The 19,309-nt window shown below is 35.0% G+C and overlaps 3 protein-coding genes across 3 annotated transcripts; 2 read left to right on the forward strand and 1 right to left on the reverse strand.

The window, feature by feature from the left end:
- Positions 1-2,890: 2,890 nt before the first annotated feature.
- Positions 2,891-4,049, forward strand: EAF02_007254 (uncharacterized protein; the record flags this gene model as incomplete). Its single annotated transcript, XM_038903302.1, has 2 exons — positions 2,891-2,930; positions 3,079-4,049. The coding sequence occupies 2 exons, from the start codon at positions 2,891-2,893 to the stop codon at positions 4,047-4,049; spliced, it is 1,011 nt and encodes a 336-aa protein (XP_038756781.1).
- Positions 4,050-4,727: 678 nt separating this feature from the next.
- EAF02_007255 (uncharacterized protein) lies at positions 4,728-5,958 on the forward strand (the record flags this gene model as incomplete). The annotated part of the gene is made up of 2 exons (XM_038903303.1): positions 4,728-4,908; positions 5,027-5,958. The coding sequence occupies 2 exons, from the start codon at positions 4,728-4,730 to the stop codon at positions 5,956-5,958; spliced, it is 1,113 nt and encodes a 370-aa protein (XP_038756782.1).
- A 403-nt stretch (positions 5,959-6,361) lies between these two features.
- Positions 6,362-7,358, reverse strand: EAF02_007256 (uncharacterized protein; the record flags this gene model as incomplete). The annotated part of the gene is made up of 4 exons (XM_038903304.1): positions 6,362-6,637; positions 6,695-6,760; positions 6,981-7,139; positions 7,185-7,358. 4 exons carry the CDS (start codon positions 7,356-7,358, stop codon positions 6,362-6,364), a joined length of 675 nt encoding a protein of 224 aa, XP_038756783.1.
- Between the last annotated feature and the right edge of the window lie 11,951 nt (positions 7,359-19,309).

Raw genomic sequence — 19,309 nt, forward strand, 5'->3', positions numbered from 1 at the left:
TTTTGTGGGAGGGAAATGAATCGGAAAGGGGATTTGGGGTTTGGGGTTTGGGGTTTGGGATTTGAGCGCTGGGTTTCTGAGTGTATGACTGATAGTTTGAAATGGATGCGTGATAGTGATGAAGGGAGGAGTAAAATGATGGTGAAATTGAAGTGAAACGGTAGAATTGATTGGGTTTTGGATTATCTGAATTTAAAATTTTGAATGGGGGAGTCGGGTTTGCATTTTTGTGGTTTTGTTTTTGTTTAAAATGCTTGGTGAGAGGTGGTTTGTAGGGCTAAGGGATGGCTGGGAGTGGGGAGGATAGGATAGGAGAATGGATGGGATGATTTATAGTGGAAGGGGAGTGAAGGAGGGAGGAGAGAGTAAGGGATTGCGTGAGTGGATTGGTAGCTTGTGGCGGAAGCGGGTGAAAGATTGGAGGGGGGAGGTGAAGCGAGATATGAATAGAGTGAGGAATGTAATGGTTTAGATTTCAAGAGTGTCAAAAGGGATTTAGAATAAGAAGAAACTGTGTAAACAGAAAATAAGAATGATATCATTATTCTTTATTTCATTTCCATTCTCAAACACCTTGAGATTCAATATTCTTATTGTTAATAGAGTCTTGTGGTTAGAAATAAAGTTGTAATATTTTCCATTTGAATTTTCTCGTAGTTGATGAATCCCTTTTCGCTCCGGGATATTTGGGTGATCTATTTAAATCGATCGATTCCGTTATGACGATTATCTTCAGATCTTTTCTCTAAATTTCTGGGAAATACAGTCTCAAGGTATCGTAGCAGTAACGCAGTCGGTAAAAGAGGAAACGATAATTGTTGTGCACCAAGGCTCATCTCTCGCTAAATTTTCTAAGGGTTCTCGTTTGCGAGAGTAGATAGTAATCTACGTTGTCTGAGAGTAGTTCAAACCCCAGAATAAATTTAGCGGTCCAAGCTGATAGTATATTCCGAAAGGTTGATGACTGAAACGTATCTGGTTCTCCACAGTACTGTACACATGATTGAGAGGAATTTCTTGCTCGTGACATTTAATACTAGCTCTAGTTAAGAGTGGAAAGTTTCAATATGAATTTGGTAGATAGATGTTGACTAGATAGTGCTGTTAGCACTTACATCAAAGTCGTGTTTGAATGGATGACGATGCTTTTTCAATTTTCATGGGAAAGGGTACCTTACTCAAATGAGAGACTGGTGCCAGCTTCTCGTACTGTCTTCTTCCACATGTGAGGTCAATTCTTAGCTGGCGGCTCTTGTGAAGATCTGGAGCGTAAGTACAACATGAGATACCGGAGCAAAATAAAATAGCTTCAACTAAATGATGAGCAGGCTTCTAATTTTAGAACCCAAAATAATGAATCTATAAATGTTCACCTGGCCACTCTCAAGGATTATTTTTCATTCGGATAAATTCTGTTTTATCATACCATATTTTAGCCATCAGCTACACGACCACACTTCACTACACTGTCTAAAATCACTCAGGACAGAGCTCGATCTTGGAATATCTCAAGCAGCTCCCAACACGCAATGTAAGACGCAAATCCTGCTCAAACATAAGTGTTACTCAATACGTTTGCTGATGTCTTTTCAAACTGGAAACAGATTTTCTAAACTAATCATCAGCAAATATCTGTGAACAGCAGAGACGTTCAATCTCAGATCTTTATGCAGGTGAACGATCGTGAGGCTATTTCCACGTTCTATGTACTGCTTGATACTAACTTTTGAATAGCTAGAGTAAGAGTCAAGTGATAATCTTCGTTTTTTCTCGGTACTCCATTATTCTAGATCTAATTGAACAGCCAGGAACATCCATCACGCGAGAGGGGGAGCGAGAAGGAGACTGAACGGGTTCTGGCCTATAGATGAATGAGCTGATTTTCGTAAGGAATTGGCGTAGTACTCGGTTGTCCCAATTTTGATTTATCATTATTAGAACCATAAACTCTGAGATTCGGGTCTGAAATAAACCTTGCGTGACCGGGAACGAGATCTCCTTCAGCAGCGAGAAATGAACCTTGCAGAAGATCAATGGCGCCTTTGAGCAGAACAGTTGCTTTGGTGCTCTTCAAAAGTTTCAGCTTCCTTCAAGCTTGAATGGTAGTGATAGGGGCTGAAGGAAGAGGTTGGATAGGGGTTAATACAGTGTCAGTGCTTTGATAAACCAAGTCAGCACTCTCTCATTACGGGGGGAAAAGGAAATTTTTTTGAATTCAGGATGAGCTCATACACTTTTTCGACATCTCCCTTCGTCTATCGAATCATTTCGATGTGAAAAGGATTTTCAGGCACAAACTCAGAAGTGCCAGAGATTGATTTAAGAGTTGTGAACCTGCTTACCGCACATGTAACGTTTTTCCTGCTAAACCTTGCGTTACAATAGGTCCAAGGTCCGGTTGTACCTCTATCTCCTAAGACGAAATCGGTTGCATTATAAACAAAATTTGCTGATGTGAGCGATAGGACCATGGTAATACCAACAAAAGTCCCATCGGCGGGTAAAGCTGCCTTTATATTGGCAACAGTACAAAGTTGAACAAGCGATTCCGTGATATTAGTCGCGGCACTAGCATCTGTTGCAAAAGTAGCGAGCGCTGTGAAAACGTCTCATGACGAGTTGTTTAACGTTAGGAAATGAATATGAAAGTTGGCTGTGATGCTTCGGGTTTTCTGTAACTCTCATGAACATATATAAGTATTCAACCGGTCGAATTGAAAAGTACACGCGTCAATCATATTCAAATCAGTATTAGCTGAGCTTCAACGTAATCTCACAGGGGGTATAGTCCGAAATCGCCGGTATCACCAGCATAGTTACGAAAACCTTATTCTAGAACAATGAATGGTACTATAATTCACATGTCAGAGGAACTATAACTAAGAATGCCATGCTTTCTCTTAGCCCCGAGAATTTTGAGCAGCTGAAGGGTATGGATGAAATCTGAAGAACTTTCACGGTTTGATATCTAGCATGCCAAGAATTATTCAAGACCGGCAACTCAAACCCCATATCAACAAATTTTAAGGCTTAAATTAAAGAAATCCCATTTTAGGGATAATTTTCAGGTCGTCGCAGAATTCCCAGTAAGAACAGTTTATCAATTCGCGTCCAAAGATACTTGGTTAGAAAACCTTGTTGTTCGATCCGATGGTGTCATTCTTGCTACCGAGATTGGTCCACCCGCAAGACTTTTGGCTTTTGATCCAACCCAAGAAACCACTGAAAAGCAGGTCGTTGCTACCTTTGCCAACGTTTTGAGTCTCACTGGAATCACTGAAGGTGCTCATAACGTTTTTTATGTCACTGGCGCCAACACTACTTCTGCTACTATTCGCGATCCGCCCAAAAACGCTCCCCAGGTATGGCGTGTTGATTACTCTGGTAACACAACGGAACCGGTTATAACTCACGTCGCAAGCCCTACTTATCCGACCATTGTCGACTTCAATGGCCTAGCTGCATACAACGAATCCATCATCCTCGCTTCTGCCAGCCACGACAATGCCATCGCTGCCGTCGATGTTGAGACTGGGAGAACTTGGGTAGCCTTTGAGGATGATTCAATGAGCGATATTAATGATATCAAGATCCAAGTTGGTTACATATATTGGACTGCTGATTCCGATTTTTGCCGGGTAGAATTGTATTCCAATTTTACCATCAGTACTGCTGAAGTGATTGCCCTCGGCTTCGAAGACGATTCTTCTTTAAACTTCGACGATTTCGCCCTATCCCCCAACGGCTGGAAGACCAATCAAACTAATAGCAAAGGTCATAAATATGCATACCTCGCTACATCCGTCAACAATTCAATTATGGAGATCAGCTTCGATGCTAAGACTGGTGGTAACAATGAGACTGCTATTATCGCTGGTGCTCTGGACTCAACCGAGATTGCCGAGCCGACCGGTGCCGCATTTGGTCGTGCCCAAGGTCAACTCAATAAGCTGTACGTTACAACTGGTGGTGGTAGTGGAATGAATGTTGATGTAGATGGTGTTGAGACTGCAGTAGGAGCTCAATTGCTTGAGATAACCCTTACTTAGAAAGCATTAAGCTATATAATTTACTGTTGACTTGAAGATTCAAGGTTATTAGAGTTGTGGTATAAGTCAATAATAGAGCTCTTTTATTATAAATTAGATCCCGAAAGTTTTGACGAACTTCCTACTACTCAAACAGAAACAAAAGCGCCTACAGATTTCCAAAGATCCAACCTTTCATTCTTTCAAACAACAACCGAATGAAGTTTCCCTTTTAAATCGCTGAGGATCTTGTACTTGACCCAGCACCAATCAATTTTCGTTCGATGGATAAACCAGAGAGGTTTCGTGTAAAACGTCACGAATTCTTCATAATAAGTGAGGACCCCGGAGAAGCTTTCGTTCACAAGCTCTAGATATGTGAGACAGTTCCGCCAAGGCTGAAAAAGGAATGTGGGTATTCTCCTGACTTCCACCAGAATTTTATGGGATATTACACGCCAAATTGACCTATCATATCAGCATACACTCATAGCGGGGTTGGCGATTCTTGTAGTTGGTATCGAATCATCGCTACTGCCACGATAAAAGTCCTCAGCAACGACCCGTGCGACTTTGGAATTTAGTCAAAGGTTTCAGCACCGCCTACATGCCTCAAGTCCAGATATATAAAGATCGCGATGTATCCTTCAATCATGAAGATGCACACACGAGTGTCTGCTACAAATTCTCTCCTTCAATATGCCACGAGTCTCAAATATAGCTCGGCTCTTTTGCACGTTCGTTTTTGCGGCTCAAGTATATGCTGCTAATCTTCCACCACCACTACAACCTGATAAACGACCTACAATTCGTCCCTCTCCGATTGTAGACCCTATCCCTATAACTTGTACTACATCAACCGTTAGTATAGGATGTGGAAGTATGTATATCGGGTTTGTATTCTCTCTTCGTCTTAATTAATATCACTCACTCATTTTTCAAACTCCAAAACTCCATATCCCTTTCCCTCTGTAGCAAACTCTAACTCTCCCTAATAGAAAACGCTTGTCAAAGTACTTGGGCAACAGCTTTCACATCCTCTAATGCCTACGTACAATCATTCTGTTCCTCATTTACCTCCCCCGGCCGCAGAAATACGCTTTCATTTGACAAGAAAGGACCCGCAGGCGCGTGCACAAAAGGTCTTGGCAATGCTGCAATCCAATCCTCCATCTCATCAGTCTGTTCTTGTTACGCTGGCCCCGGAGTTCCCACCACAGCATTCGTAACAATCTGTCCTACCTGTCCACCTATCCAAGCCCAAACCGTCACAACATCTGTACCCACTACCACTACTATTGTTCGAACTGCCAATGGAATCGTCAAGACAGTGACCACTATCATAACACTAGTCGCCGACCAGGTCCTATCAAATCGCCTTACCACCACAACCACACAATTCATCACGCGTTCCGATCTCTCGGCCCCATGTACCACTACCACAAATGTCCTAACCACAACTCTAGTAACAGCCATCTACGACTACTTCACCTACATAATTACCACCTACCAAGCAGGTCGTTATCCATGCGATACCACTCCTGGGCCATCACCGAGCGCCACCACCATGACAGTATACACACCATACTGTGATCAAATATCCGAACGTATCATTACAGTAACCAGTACCGTTACAGCCGGTCTTCCATTCTTGCCTCCCTCGTCCGCAACTTGTGGACCAACGACTACAACAACGGTAACTTTAGTTATTGATCCTATGCCCATCGAATATACAATTACCGAGACAATAACGGCTGGAGTCTGTACGGCGACGACAACAGAGACTAGTACTACTACCTGGGATGATGATGGATTTTGGCCCACACCTACTCCGTTGACTTTCTCGCCAATTGTAATTGATGATGGGGGATTGACTTGGAGGGAAACTTTGGTGGCGCCAAGTCAGGCTACTAGCACAAGTATTCAGTAAGAAGAGAAAAGTTAAGCCTTGGAGCTAAAATGAGATACCTATCATTGAAAGTGAAAGATGGCTCTCGAGTCTCGAAGGAAGATATGGGGGGATGACACGATCTATGAGATTTTAGTATGAACAAAGGGAGGATATTGATTTTGAAATGCTTGTGATTCTGAGGTTTGATTTCTTGAATTGATCTTGTTTACTTAACTTTGAAAGATCATATATCTTACTTATATGGGATGTCTATTGTGCGAAATTGAAGAACTCACTTTGATATCAGGAAAAAATTGATTGAAAAAAGAAGAGGAAATTAAATACAGAAAAAGCAAAAACGCCAAACTCCAAAATGCCAAACACCAAACGCCAAACGCCAAACGCCAAAAAAACAAAAACAAAAAGAAACGAAAAAATAACACTATAAATCCACATCCACCCATTCCCCCAACCATCCATCCACCTCCACCACCTCATCCACCCACACAACCCCCGTAACATAGTTGTTTGCCCGAAGGCGGAGAAACAGCAGCATCATATAAGCTCCGAAGAGCGCCAAAAAAGTGAAGAAAATAATCTTCTGTGCCCGAAGGCGCCACTGACGTTCCCGAAGGCCCATCTCTCGCTCCCGAAGGAGGAGTTCCCGCTCCCGGAGGCGCGCACGAGTCTCCATCTCCGTTATCCGGAGATAATGATTCTAATTGTGCGATTAGAGATTGGGCATTCAGCGGCAGATGTGGAGTAGATTGCTTACAAACTCCATTTGCTCCAGTTGGAGCCCGGCAGCCCGCACCGTCTCCCCCTCTCGCAGCTGGTGTTCCTGAATGTACTGTTAGCCTTGGAACAATATAGGAACTTCAGATGATGAAATTGTTTCAATCAATTTGATCATTTCAAACAACTACGTGAATGAGGTGAATTGGACCATTGTGAACAACCACTTGATTTTATACCATCAGAGCAAATTGAACAATTAAACGTGTCCATACCACCAGATAGATTAGAACAATAAGAAAGACAGAGAGACAAAGGTAACTTACAAATAAAAGGAGATCCCTCTCCTCCTCCACGGAACGACCATCACCTTGGTTCGTCAAATGTATGTGGTGATGGTCGTTGGTGAGGGTCGGAGAAGGAGAGGGAATCTCCGCCGCGCCGGCCCGACGAAGTTCAGAGCGAGGTTGGTGTCTTCGACGGTTCTATATAAGACAGCTGTCAGCAATGTGCAATGCTGAGTAAGACACCAATGTCTGACCCAAAGCCCAGCATCTCAACAGAGTGTTCAAGATCGTATCTGAGCCGGCGACACACTCACAGCCCAAAGGGACGATCGGAAGCGGACTGGCCGGTGATACACGCGCAGCACAGGACCATAGTACTCGGCAAGCTCCTAACGCTCCGCCCGGGTGAAACTGCATCCCGAGCGTCCAACTATGCCTACTTTTAAAAGTAGGATTTCGCTTCTTTTTTGAAGAAATGCTTCATACAAGGCAACTGCTCCTTGAAAAGTCTGAGGACGACTCCCCCATACCAAAGTAGGCTGGTTTGATGATCCCACTGATCAATAGGAGTCGTACATGCCCAAGTCATTCAAAGAGGAGGAATGGTAATGCAACTCCCATTGGGGATATTACGCCATGTATATAGAGAAAGTGAAGGCTGGCAGACCAAGGGAGAGACATTATGAAAGGGTGTCTTACCTCTGATCCCGACATGATGGTTGTTGTTATTGCTATTGAAGTTCTTTTGTGGTTGTCATGGACTGTTGTGCATATAAATTAGCAAAGTGAAATATCACAGAGAGAGTTGGATCAGTGAAAAAGGAGGATACGTACACTTTGAAAATCGAGATCGGGCCAAAAAGAAAAAGAAAAGAAGATCAGAAAAACTGAAGGGGAGATGGGTACTTATAGGTTCTGATTTTCCAGACCACTAGAAGGTTGTTGAAAGCGCGATGTACTACGAAAGTATAATTTTGTTAGTTTTGTGCTCCTAACCCGACGCTAGTAGTTGTCATGCAACGGATAGTCAACATAGCTCTCACCTTCAATAAGTCGGGCACCCTACTTTCGGGCCACCCCTGTTTTGGGCCACCCTTTCGCACCAAAAATCACTTTTTAGGCCTATTAATATCTCTATCAATATATAATATAATTTAATGAAAATTTATATATAGATAATTTAGATCGTTTTAAGCTTATTATGAAATTCTTAGATATTTAGGACTATTCTGGACTGAGAGCTAAAGGTTCAAAATATCGATTTTCAAATTTGTATGGGAATAACATACAAATTTAGAATTTTTATAAACCCTTTAATAACTTTTTAACAACAATTATTAAAAGAAAACTATATATCTTTTTGAAAGACTTGAACTTAAATCTATATAGAAATTCAAAAAAAAATTAAGAAAAATCAACAGATATAGAGATATAGTATACAATGAGTTTAGAGTAATATAAATAATGTCACGGATCGCACCCAATCGCAGCTGTGATCGCTCACGTATACACTTGCGCACATGCACAATCACATGTATATAGCTAATATATAGAAGCATTCTACAAATACTTTATTCCTAATTCTGTAATTGTAGATTCTAAGGATAAATTGTACCTTGCTTTTACAGTTCTTTTAAAACAAAATATTACATTATCTACAACTTATTATATAATCATACAATCATCTAATAGCCAATCAAATAATATCTTATAACTATAATACCTTCTTGGGTATATTGAGGACATTCGATATTATTTATAGGAAGAGGGCTAATTCCAAGTAAATCTACTTAATAAAAAACAATAAACCCTTAATATACAGAATTACAAGTATTGTTATCATATCCAATCTATTTACCTTAAAGAAACTCTATTACTCTCCCCCTTTCGCTAACTGAATGCCCTCAGCTAATAATAGTTAATCTTAATAAAGCAATGGTTATAATTCTTATAATTCTAATATAAATACTGGTAAATATGGAAAGGATAAACAGCCTGAAAACGACTCCTCAATCGAGATATTAACTCTCAAGGATAGCATACCGACACACACTCTCTCATCATAAAAAAAATAAATACCAATTCTTAAAGACTTTGAGAACTTATAAAACGAAATTGTAAAACTCAAAAACAAATTGTTATAGCGTAATCTTAATATCGCTTACCCATTTCAATCTCCAAGATACCGATAACAATATCATATAGATTCCCTTGCAAATCGCAAAGTCCGGACTCCTAATATTCTAGTCGATTTTATTGAGAGAGTATCTCCTATTACCAAAAAAAGGAAGAACAAGAAAAACCCCCGTTCGTAAAGTCAGTCTTTGTGACAATCCCTTTCAAATATTGATAGCAAACCTCTTTCAAACCCGATCGCCCTACCAAACAACCCACAAATTCACCGAACACCCCACTCTCGTTTACCTACCACTATAATAGAGCGTCCATATATTCCGAAGCCCACCAATCTTTCATCCAAACTCAAAAATGATATAAAGCCGAAAACAAATCTTTGATAGCTATTAATTACCGAGCAACTCGAACTTTACAAAAATTCACTCATTTCGAAAACGCAATAGTGATTTTATATAATAGATCAGATAAAAGGAAAGATATAAAAACACGTATTCTCACTATACACTCAAGTCCCCCGCTTGACAGGATAGCAATTAATCGATCAGCTTGCAGTTATTTACAAGAATCTGGTCAAAGCTGATTATATACAAACTAAGTATAAACACTAGGTTATACCTAATAATACTCAATGAAAAAACTTTCTAATATAGTATTGTAGATTTAGACTATTAGCTATATAAACAGAAATCATTGATCTAATAACTCTCCTTTACAATCTGGAAAGAAAAATATCCGATTTCCTTCAATAAGCTATTAGCCTTTATATTAACGAATACTACACTGTTGAGAATCTGACTATCAAGTTTATTAAAATCAACAAATTCGAAGTTATATTTTAAGAACATAATTATTATAAAACAATTAAAAAGATATCTCTTAAAAAGCTATTTAATAATACCGATTTGTTGACTATCCCTAAAAACACTCTCTGCTTATCAGGTAATTCGAATCTATTTACTTAGTTTCATATCCAATATCCTTCTTACACTTTTACTAGTTATATAGAAACCTTCAAGCCAAACAATACTCTATCTCCAGAAAACAATTTCAATTATAGTACTATCACTTCTACATCAGGAGTGAATTGCAGTTTTATATTATATATAGATAATATAAATACTATAACCGAGATTCAAGAGATTGAAGAAGATGAAGAGTTTTATAATATAAAAAAGAATGCTGAAAAGAATATAAATCAAGAAATGTAAGTGGAAGCTATCGAGTCTATTCGTATTACCGAAAACCAATATTTAAATCAATACGTTTAGGTAGAAGTTCTCTTCTAAATGCAATCCGGGATATGAGATTCCTTAATTTGACAAAACTAATAGGAGGTGATTCCATAAACCTACTATGCACATTTTCGAAGAACGGATATTCATACAATACTCAATCTCTTATAGATTCCGAAGCGAATGGCTTTGCTTTTATCGACAAAACACTTCTTTCATTATTATTCCCTATATTCAAATCCTGCTTTATATTATTCGAACTATTGATTGAAGTCAAAAGCTATAATGATATACGAGGTGAAGCTATTACTTATTTTATATTTCTTAATTTCATAATTGATATTCAATAATAGTCTTATTTGCTATTTCTCATTACCGATTTGGGTTTATATAGTGTAATCCTAGATTGCAAATGGTTGGCAAAGACTCGAATTAAAGTTGATTGTTTTAATCAACACTTTGAATGGCCTTTTGAATATCCTCCTACTGTTTTCTTATTAAAAAATATACTTTTAATTAAAGATAGTCTTTAATAACCCAGAATCAATCATTTGAGATAGAAAGATGTTGATAATCGGAATGCCTAATTGGAAGAGATGTATTATCGATTTGATAATGGATAATCGATTATAGCATTGATTGTATCTGAGATACTTATTACTTCTCCCTAAGAGACTAATACAGTAATCTCAGATGTAATCGAAGCTCAGGTTCTAGTTAATCTAAAGAAGAAACTTATTCTTGGTCAAATCTTTATTCAATCTGTTTATGAATCCTTCCCGCTTTATATCTCCGACACGTTTGATATCTATATACTCAAGCCGACTCAATTTCAATTTACCTATAAGAGAAGCAAGGATTATGAGATCTTTATAGTTATATATATAGAGATTGATGACATTATCTCGATTCATAAATCTAATCAAGATAATAATTATCGAATCTCAATCGCAATTGTTGTTTTAAATAATTCTAAACCAAAAACTATCGCTACTCTTAATCACATTATTATAAACATCGAGATAGAACCTCCGATCCCTAAAGCTTATTAGTAATATCATTAAGTATTCTTTAAGCACAAATCCAATATTCTACCTCTTTTTCAATCATATAATCACAAAATTATACTTAAAGGAAAAAGTGAAAAAGCTCTCAAATACAGTTCCCTATATAAGATATCACTCGAATAGCTTGAGGTTGTTAAAGAATATATTATAGAGAACGTTGTTAAAGGATTTATAGAATCTAGTCAAACACTATTCACAGTGCCGATTCTCTTTATAAGAAAACCAAATGAAAGCTTAAGATTCTATATAAACTTCCAACTACTCAATTCTTTAATACACAAAGACAGATACCCTCTACCTCTCATTAACGAAATACTCGCACGATTTGCTGGTACAAAGGTGTATACCAAATTAGATATTCGATAAGTATTCTATTGTATTCATATAGATCCAGCTTTTAAAGAATACATTATCTTCCACACTCGATATAATTCCTACAAATACAAAGTTTTACTTTTTGGATTAATAAATAACCCTATGATTTATTAACAATATATAAACAATATTCTATTTAACTATTTAAATGATTTTTGTATTACTTATCTTAATAATATTCTTATATATTCTGAAAACAAAAATGAATATAAGAAATATATTAAATATATCTTCGAATAACTTGAATTCGCTAGCCTTCAGGTAAACCTTAAAAAATGTGAATTCAATATTAAATATATAAAGTATTTAGGTTTTATTATCTTTATAGATAATATATAAATCGATTCAGAAAAGATTGAAATAATCGCTATTTGAATTTATTTTATTATTATAAAGGGTATCCAATTATTCTTAGATTTTTATAACTTTTATTATTAATTCATTAAGGATTATAGTATAATAGCAAAACCTCTTTATAAACTTACAAAAGCAAATATCAAATTCCATTTTGACGAAATCTATCAAATTGCATTTAATATACTCAAAGATAGACTTATCTCTACTTCTCTCCTGCAGTATTACAATTATACACTATCTTATATACTGGAAACCGATATATCCGATAATATAGTTACTAGTATGCTATCTCAGAAGTACGGTAACAAATAATTATTAATTGTCTATTTTTCGAAAACGATAATCGCTGCTAAATTGAACTATAAAGTTTATAATAAAGAAATACTTGTAATCATCAAATCCCTAAATTACTGGAAAGCCAAATTTGCCGGATTCCTATATTAGATCAAAGTGTATATCAATTATAAAGTATTCAAATACTTTATATCAATTAAATAGCTAAACACTTAATAAATGTATTAAGCAAAACTACTTGCTAATTATAACTTTATTATTATATATTATACTGAAAAGAACAATTTACTTACAAATATGTTTATATATTATACTAACAAATTGAATCAATAGAATAGTATTAAAAAAAAGAATTGTCTTTAATAGCTTATAAAAGATAATTAGGTGGATATAAAGATTATATACAAATCTTTATAGTAAGATTTAAATGTAATTATAAATATCAATATATATATAATTATATTGCTTTTTAATATTATAAATTACATCATTAAAGTAAATAGATTCTATCCGAGTTTAGAAGCTTTATATATTCAAACTATCAAATTATATAAGTATTTCATACTCAAAAAGAACTCTTACTTTACAATAATCGACTTTACATACTGGATACTGAAAATCTGCGAACCTATTTGATTTGCGAAGTTCATAATTCAGTTTCCACTATATATCCTGATATTAAAAAGATCTATGTTCTTTTAGCTAATCAATACTATTAGAAGAATATAAACAATATAATTAACTAATATATACAGAATTACTATAAGTGCAAGCGCAGCTCTGTATCAAAAGATTGCATTCTCGATCTCCTCTACCCGCTTCCAATCCCTATACGAATATGGTAATATGTTATTATGGACTACTATAATTTCAATAAGGATAAATATAATTATAATAATGTATTTGTCATTATCAACCAATTAATTAAACAAGCTATTTCAATACTCTATTATAAATCAATCGATTCGAAAGATCAGGCCTGCTTATACCTATATTATGTATATAGATATTATAGTGTTTCGGAGATTATAATTTCTAATCGTGATCCTCAATTCAAATTCAAATTCTAACAAGAATTCAATAATATCTTAGGAATACAAATCAAGCTATTTACTGCTTACCATTTACAAACTAATGATTAAACTGAGATTTATAATTAATATCTTTAATAACGCTTGCGATTTTTTATAAGCTATTATCAAGATAATTAATTTAAATTTCTATTAATGATAGATTATGCTCAACTCACACTTCCCTATGAATTATTAGGTGGTTAAATTCTATATGAGATCTTGTATAGCTATTTATTCTATAATCCCTGGGATTGGAAATTCGACTCTATTATGCTTATCGATGATTTGAATATAACTAATGTTAGAGAGTATGCCAAATGCAATAAACTAGTATTCAATCGAGTAAAAGAAAATATCTTATATATGCAAAAAAAGATGTCTCGATCGGTCAATTTGTATTGCTGTTTAGTCGATTTCGATATGGGAGATTATGTATAGCTCAGTATAAGGGACTTTCTGATACAACGACTATCCAAAAAACTGGATTACCCTATTCAAAGTAGATTCAAGATTATTGGTCGGGCTGGAGATTCCTTCCAATTAAACTTATTGCTTATTATAAAAGTCTATCTTATATTTCTATCTAGTAAGTTCTGTAAAGCGGTAAATAATCTACTTCCCAAACAAATCCTTGAACTATTATTTCTAATAAATATCACTGGTGATATTGAATAAGAAGTAAAGTGTATTCTAATTATAAAGAAAGTATACCGATAGTTTAAATATAGAGTATTATAGCTGAACGCTGATGATAATCTCATTTGGTACCCTGCCTCTGATTTAAAAACTGCTTTGCATCATCTCCGTGATTTCTATCTACAAAATCTCATTTTGCCAGAACCCTCTATATATCTATCAAAATGGATTCGTTTTTATAAGAATGAAAAGGATAATTATGATTTTTACAAATAACAATTAATATATAAATAAAAAAACAAAAGAACTTCTTTAATTTATTATGTAATAAAGAAAATTCTAATTGTACAAAAAAGCTAAAAGTAATTGGATAAAGATAAAATATCAATAAAGAAAGTCTTTTCCTTTGTCTGACAGACTTCAAACCAAGTTAAAAAGAAAAGCCTTTATAGATATCAATAATTAATAATCAGACAAAACACAATAACAAAAACTGAATAGTTTTAAATCGAATATTAGCCGAATCCCCAGCCAATAGTGACGATAAGTATATATAGGATAATTACAAACCAAAAAACAAAACGACCTTTAGTTACAGCATGTGCGACAACAAAACCGAGCTAGCGCTCAATCATACCCAACTGCTTGCAGCTGCCGAAAGCTCTACTTCTATCTGAATTACACAAGCTAATACTACTATTCCAATTCGTTTCTCTATACTTGCAATTTCCACCATACAACACTCCACAACTTCTCGAACAAGAATAAAGAAAGCATTCTTTCAAAACACAACTCTTAGCTCCTTCTATATATCAAGCTATCTCAAGAATTAATTTTGCTAAAAACTAATAAAGTTGTAACTTACCTCTACCATATTATTGTATTTAGCAATAGCTAATTAATATTGAAAAAACATCTTGTGCATATCCCCATCAGGCAAGTACTTATACTTATATTTGTTAACCAACAAAGCAAACAGTGAGATTGGACCGAACAACTATTCAGAAAGTCGATAGCAGATATTATCTCTCTTGCTGAAAATACAATTGTATATACAACCAGCACAAACCCAGCTATCCTTTCAAATATATTGTTTTCACTGTGGTACTGTTTTTTTTGATAATCTTTACTTGAAGATCTTATTTATTAATATTAATAAAGCCAATGCTTTTATAACAAGTATATCGAATTTGCAATTAGATTGATTTTAATATAAAACCTCCAGAATATCTTCCTTAATTATCTCACCATCATTTTCGAAATCATAAAAATAACATACCGCTATAATCAACTTGTCAGCAAATTTCTTTTCATAATTATCAACACAATCAATTAAAGAATCATATTCTTTCTCCAAATTCTATCTCAAAAGACAATAAAACAAATATATCCAATAAGCATATCGAAAATCGACCCCACCCTCAGACACATTGCCTTAGCATCTGTAATCGTACTTGTTAAACAAGCCAACCACAAGTTAAAGATATTAAAAGAAAATCTTATTTATATGTATCTTCATTGTTCAACTCATCTTCCTTATTATCCTCCTTCTCGTTAACAGAATCACTATTACTCCCACTATAGCTCGACTCCTTCTCTTCCTCAACAAAACACTTGCCTCACATAACAAAAAAGGCAGATACTTTTTCACCATAAACTATAAAGAAATATATCAACAAAACAAACACAAAAGAAAAATAAACAATTCACCACTATATGCACATCCTTTTGTTACTTCAGCTACACTAACAACAATTTGCTCTTACTACTGCATTTTCTTGATGATATAAAAGGTATATTGATTATTGATCGAGGAATATAAAAAAGATAAATGACCAAAAAAGATTTAAAAGAAAAAGGGAATTCGGGCGATCTATATACTTCGAAGGCTTCGCGTTGTTGTTAGGCTATAGAACGATTTCCTTCCGTTTCCCATGTGCCTTCCCGTTATGAAAAAAGCAAAATTTGTGTATATACCTGTTTACTATGCCATGCTATAATATAAACAATAACGTTTTCATTAGGATCGCCGATGCATCTACAAATTAGGTAATTGTGAAGCTTGAGGGTAAGCTTTTTCGAAAGGGGGGGTAGTGTTACAGATCACACCCAATCACAGCTATAATCGCTTATATGCGTGCTTGTGTATATGTATAATCATGTGTATATAGTTAATATATAGGAGTGCTCTACAAGCACTTTGCTCCCGATTCTGTAGTTGTAGATTCTAAGGATAAATTGTACCCTGCTCTCGCAGTTCTTCTAAGGCAAAGTGTCACAAATAATCCCTGTCATTTTGAGGGTACCACTATAAATATTTATTTATAAGAATTTTTCTATTTTTTCTGAATCTCTTATATTAAACATATTATAAATTTATAATAAAATTTTATAACATAACTTATGGTGAACCGGGTCATATAGAGAACCGGTCACAAAATTCAATTCTCTCTATATGATCTTATTCTACAAACTACACATTCATTTAATTCCAACTCTAAATCACTTGAACTACTCTCTAACTCTTCTTCTTTAATCTCCTCTTCTAATTCTTCAATTGAACATTTACATGATCGTTTTTGTAGCTTTTTCTTTTTAGGTTTTTTCTTCATTTTATATATTATTTTCAGTACTTCCTTACTACTAAAAACAAATTGACCTTGTAATTTGACTCTTTTATCTTTAATTCTCTTCTTTCGAATCTCAATTACCTCCTGAGTATTAGCAAGCTATTTCCGAAGTAGGGCTATCTCAATATTTTGAGATTTTACAAGCCTAGTCATTCTCTTAATATATCGATGAATTAATGATGCAAAAAAATTATTATCTACTAGAGCTTTATTAAAGGTCTGATTTGCTTACCCTAACTTTATTCTATCTGGAGGAGAGTTTCTAAGTATAAATAAGTCTAGATCTTGATTGGAGGTTCTCATTTGTAAAGTGGAAAGTTGTTGGGAGAAGTTAAATAATAATGAATCGAGTACTTTTTGTAGGGTAAAAGGTACTAAACTAGTTCCTCTTCAGCCAGCTTTAATATTAGAAGAATTCAATGCTTTTTTTCTAATATTTTGAAAGAATTCTACCTATTCAGCTCTTTGGATTCGCTTTACACCAGCTCGAGAATATCGATCGACCTCTAAAGCATGATATCGTTTCATTAACCCATATACTACAATATCAAGTGGCTGAAGCAAGTAAAAGCAATAAGGAGATAATATAAGTAAATCGATATCATTCTCTATACAGAAAGCAATAAAGCTACCTATAATATAACTTGAATGACCATCCATAATCAAAAGTCGAGGTCGGTCATCTGATACTTTCTTGGATTCTGGTTCGAAAACCCTTTTTAGCCATTCTAATCTATAGCTATTTGAGGTCTATCCATTTGTACTAATAGAGAACTGCCAGCTTTGAGGTGTATCCTTTGGAATCCATACAGAATTCGTATTCTGAGCCTTGAAAATGACCATAGGTGATAAAGCCTTTCCAGCTGTATTGACACATTCAAATACAGTTATCCATTCTTGCTTGCCAGCTATAACTTTCCAATTCGATTTCTGAGTAGAATCAACTATAATACACATACTTTGAATAATTCCAACTCCAAATCCGGTTTCGTCCATATTATACATATCATCTAATTCATACTTTCACTCAATGAACACATACGAAATGCATCAAACTAAACCTAAATATTCTCCGAAGTTGCTTTTTTTAGCCCGATTAGATTCTAATTGATGTAAATAATATATTTTAAGTTCTAAATATTGTTTTTTGGAATCTATAGATCCATTCATAACCTATAAATGGAATTTCTATTGAGATAGGAATTCGAAATAATATAACCTGAACATACCAAAAACGAATTTTGTTGGCCATTTCCTTTACCAATATAAATGTAATAAAGAATCCAATAATAATAAATTATGAAATCCATTGTATAAGAGTATTTTCTTTTGTGTTTAAAAGAATTTGAGCCATTTTGTAAGATTGAGTACGTGATTTCCTTCCAGCGATTCTAGCTATAAGAATTGATTTAGGAACTCCAAAATACTCTACAGCCTTTCTAATTGATTTAAATTCCTTCAATTGAAATACAATAATAGCATTCTATATCTTCTCTTCAATTTAAAAAAGCATAAAAAGTGATTCGATATGCATAACAAAATTTATTAAGGTTTGAAGTCAGTGATGGGCTAAATGTGACCCGGTTCCCCATATGACCCGGTTCACCATAAGTTACGTTAGTTTATTTTTAGCAATTTTTATTAAAAAGTTATCAAAGATTTTATAAAAAATTTAAATTTGTATATGATTCCCATATAAATTTAGAAATCGATATTTTGAAGCTCTAGCTCTCAATACAGAAAAATCCTAAAAATCTAAAAATTTCAGAATAAGCTTAAATCGATCTAAATTATATATATAAAAACTTTCATTGAATTCTATCCATAAATAAGAAAGTTAAAAATTCCATTTTTGGTGTATTTTGGGTATAAAAAGTGGCCCAAAAGGGGGGTGGCCAGAAAGTGGGTTATCCGACTTAGTCCATAAAGTGAGATGGCAGTTTGAACTTAGTTGACCATTCCATTTCTTTCCTACTCATCAAACTCATTCGAGTAGGTAGAATATTCTAGACTGCTGAGAATATTTAGTGCATACATACCTTTTACACTCATAGATCCCAAGCCATTCGTAAAAATGTGATCTACTTGCCCATCACAAGTTTGATGACTTTTAAACCTGAAATGGATTGCGAAATCATTCGATACACGAGGAGATCTACATCGTAGCGTAGAAGAAAGACTCCAATGTGTACCGTAAGACTCCGTAAGTCAAAGCCCATTGGAATCATTTTGTCTAAATGATTGATGATCACACATACCCGTTCCTGACGATTGCAAATTTGAACGTATACAAACTTCTAAGTCCTGCAAAAAAAAAGTATGCATCTAAAAACTGAGTTTAGAAGATCGAAGTATTGGAAACCTGAAGTATAATTGCTTAGCTTCCGAACGGACCGGTTCTTTCCAATGACATTTAAAGCTACCTAGAATGGCGCTAAATAATACTAGTACATCACACTAATCAAAGTGACAGAAGCCAAACGCGACTAGAGTTTTTTTAAACGCGTCGCGTGGATGTCAAATCCGGCAGGCGCTTATGTTGACACGAAAGTATATCGAAGGAAGAAG

This window comes from Botrytis sinoallii, assembly GCF_014898435.1.
Source record: "Botrytis sinoallii strain Bc 23 chromosome Unknown BSIN_012, whole genome shotgun sequence".
NCBI classification, from domain to species: Eukaryota; Fungi; Ascomycota; class Leotiomycetes; order Helotiales; family Sclerotiniaceae; genus Botrytis; species Botrytis sinoallii.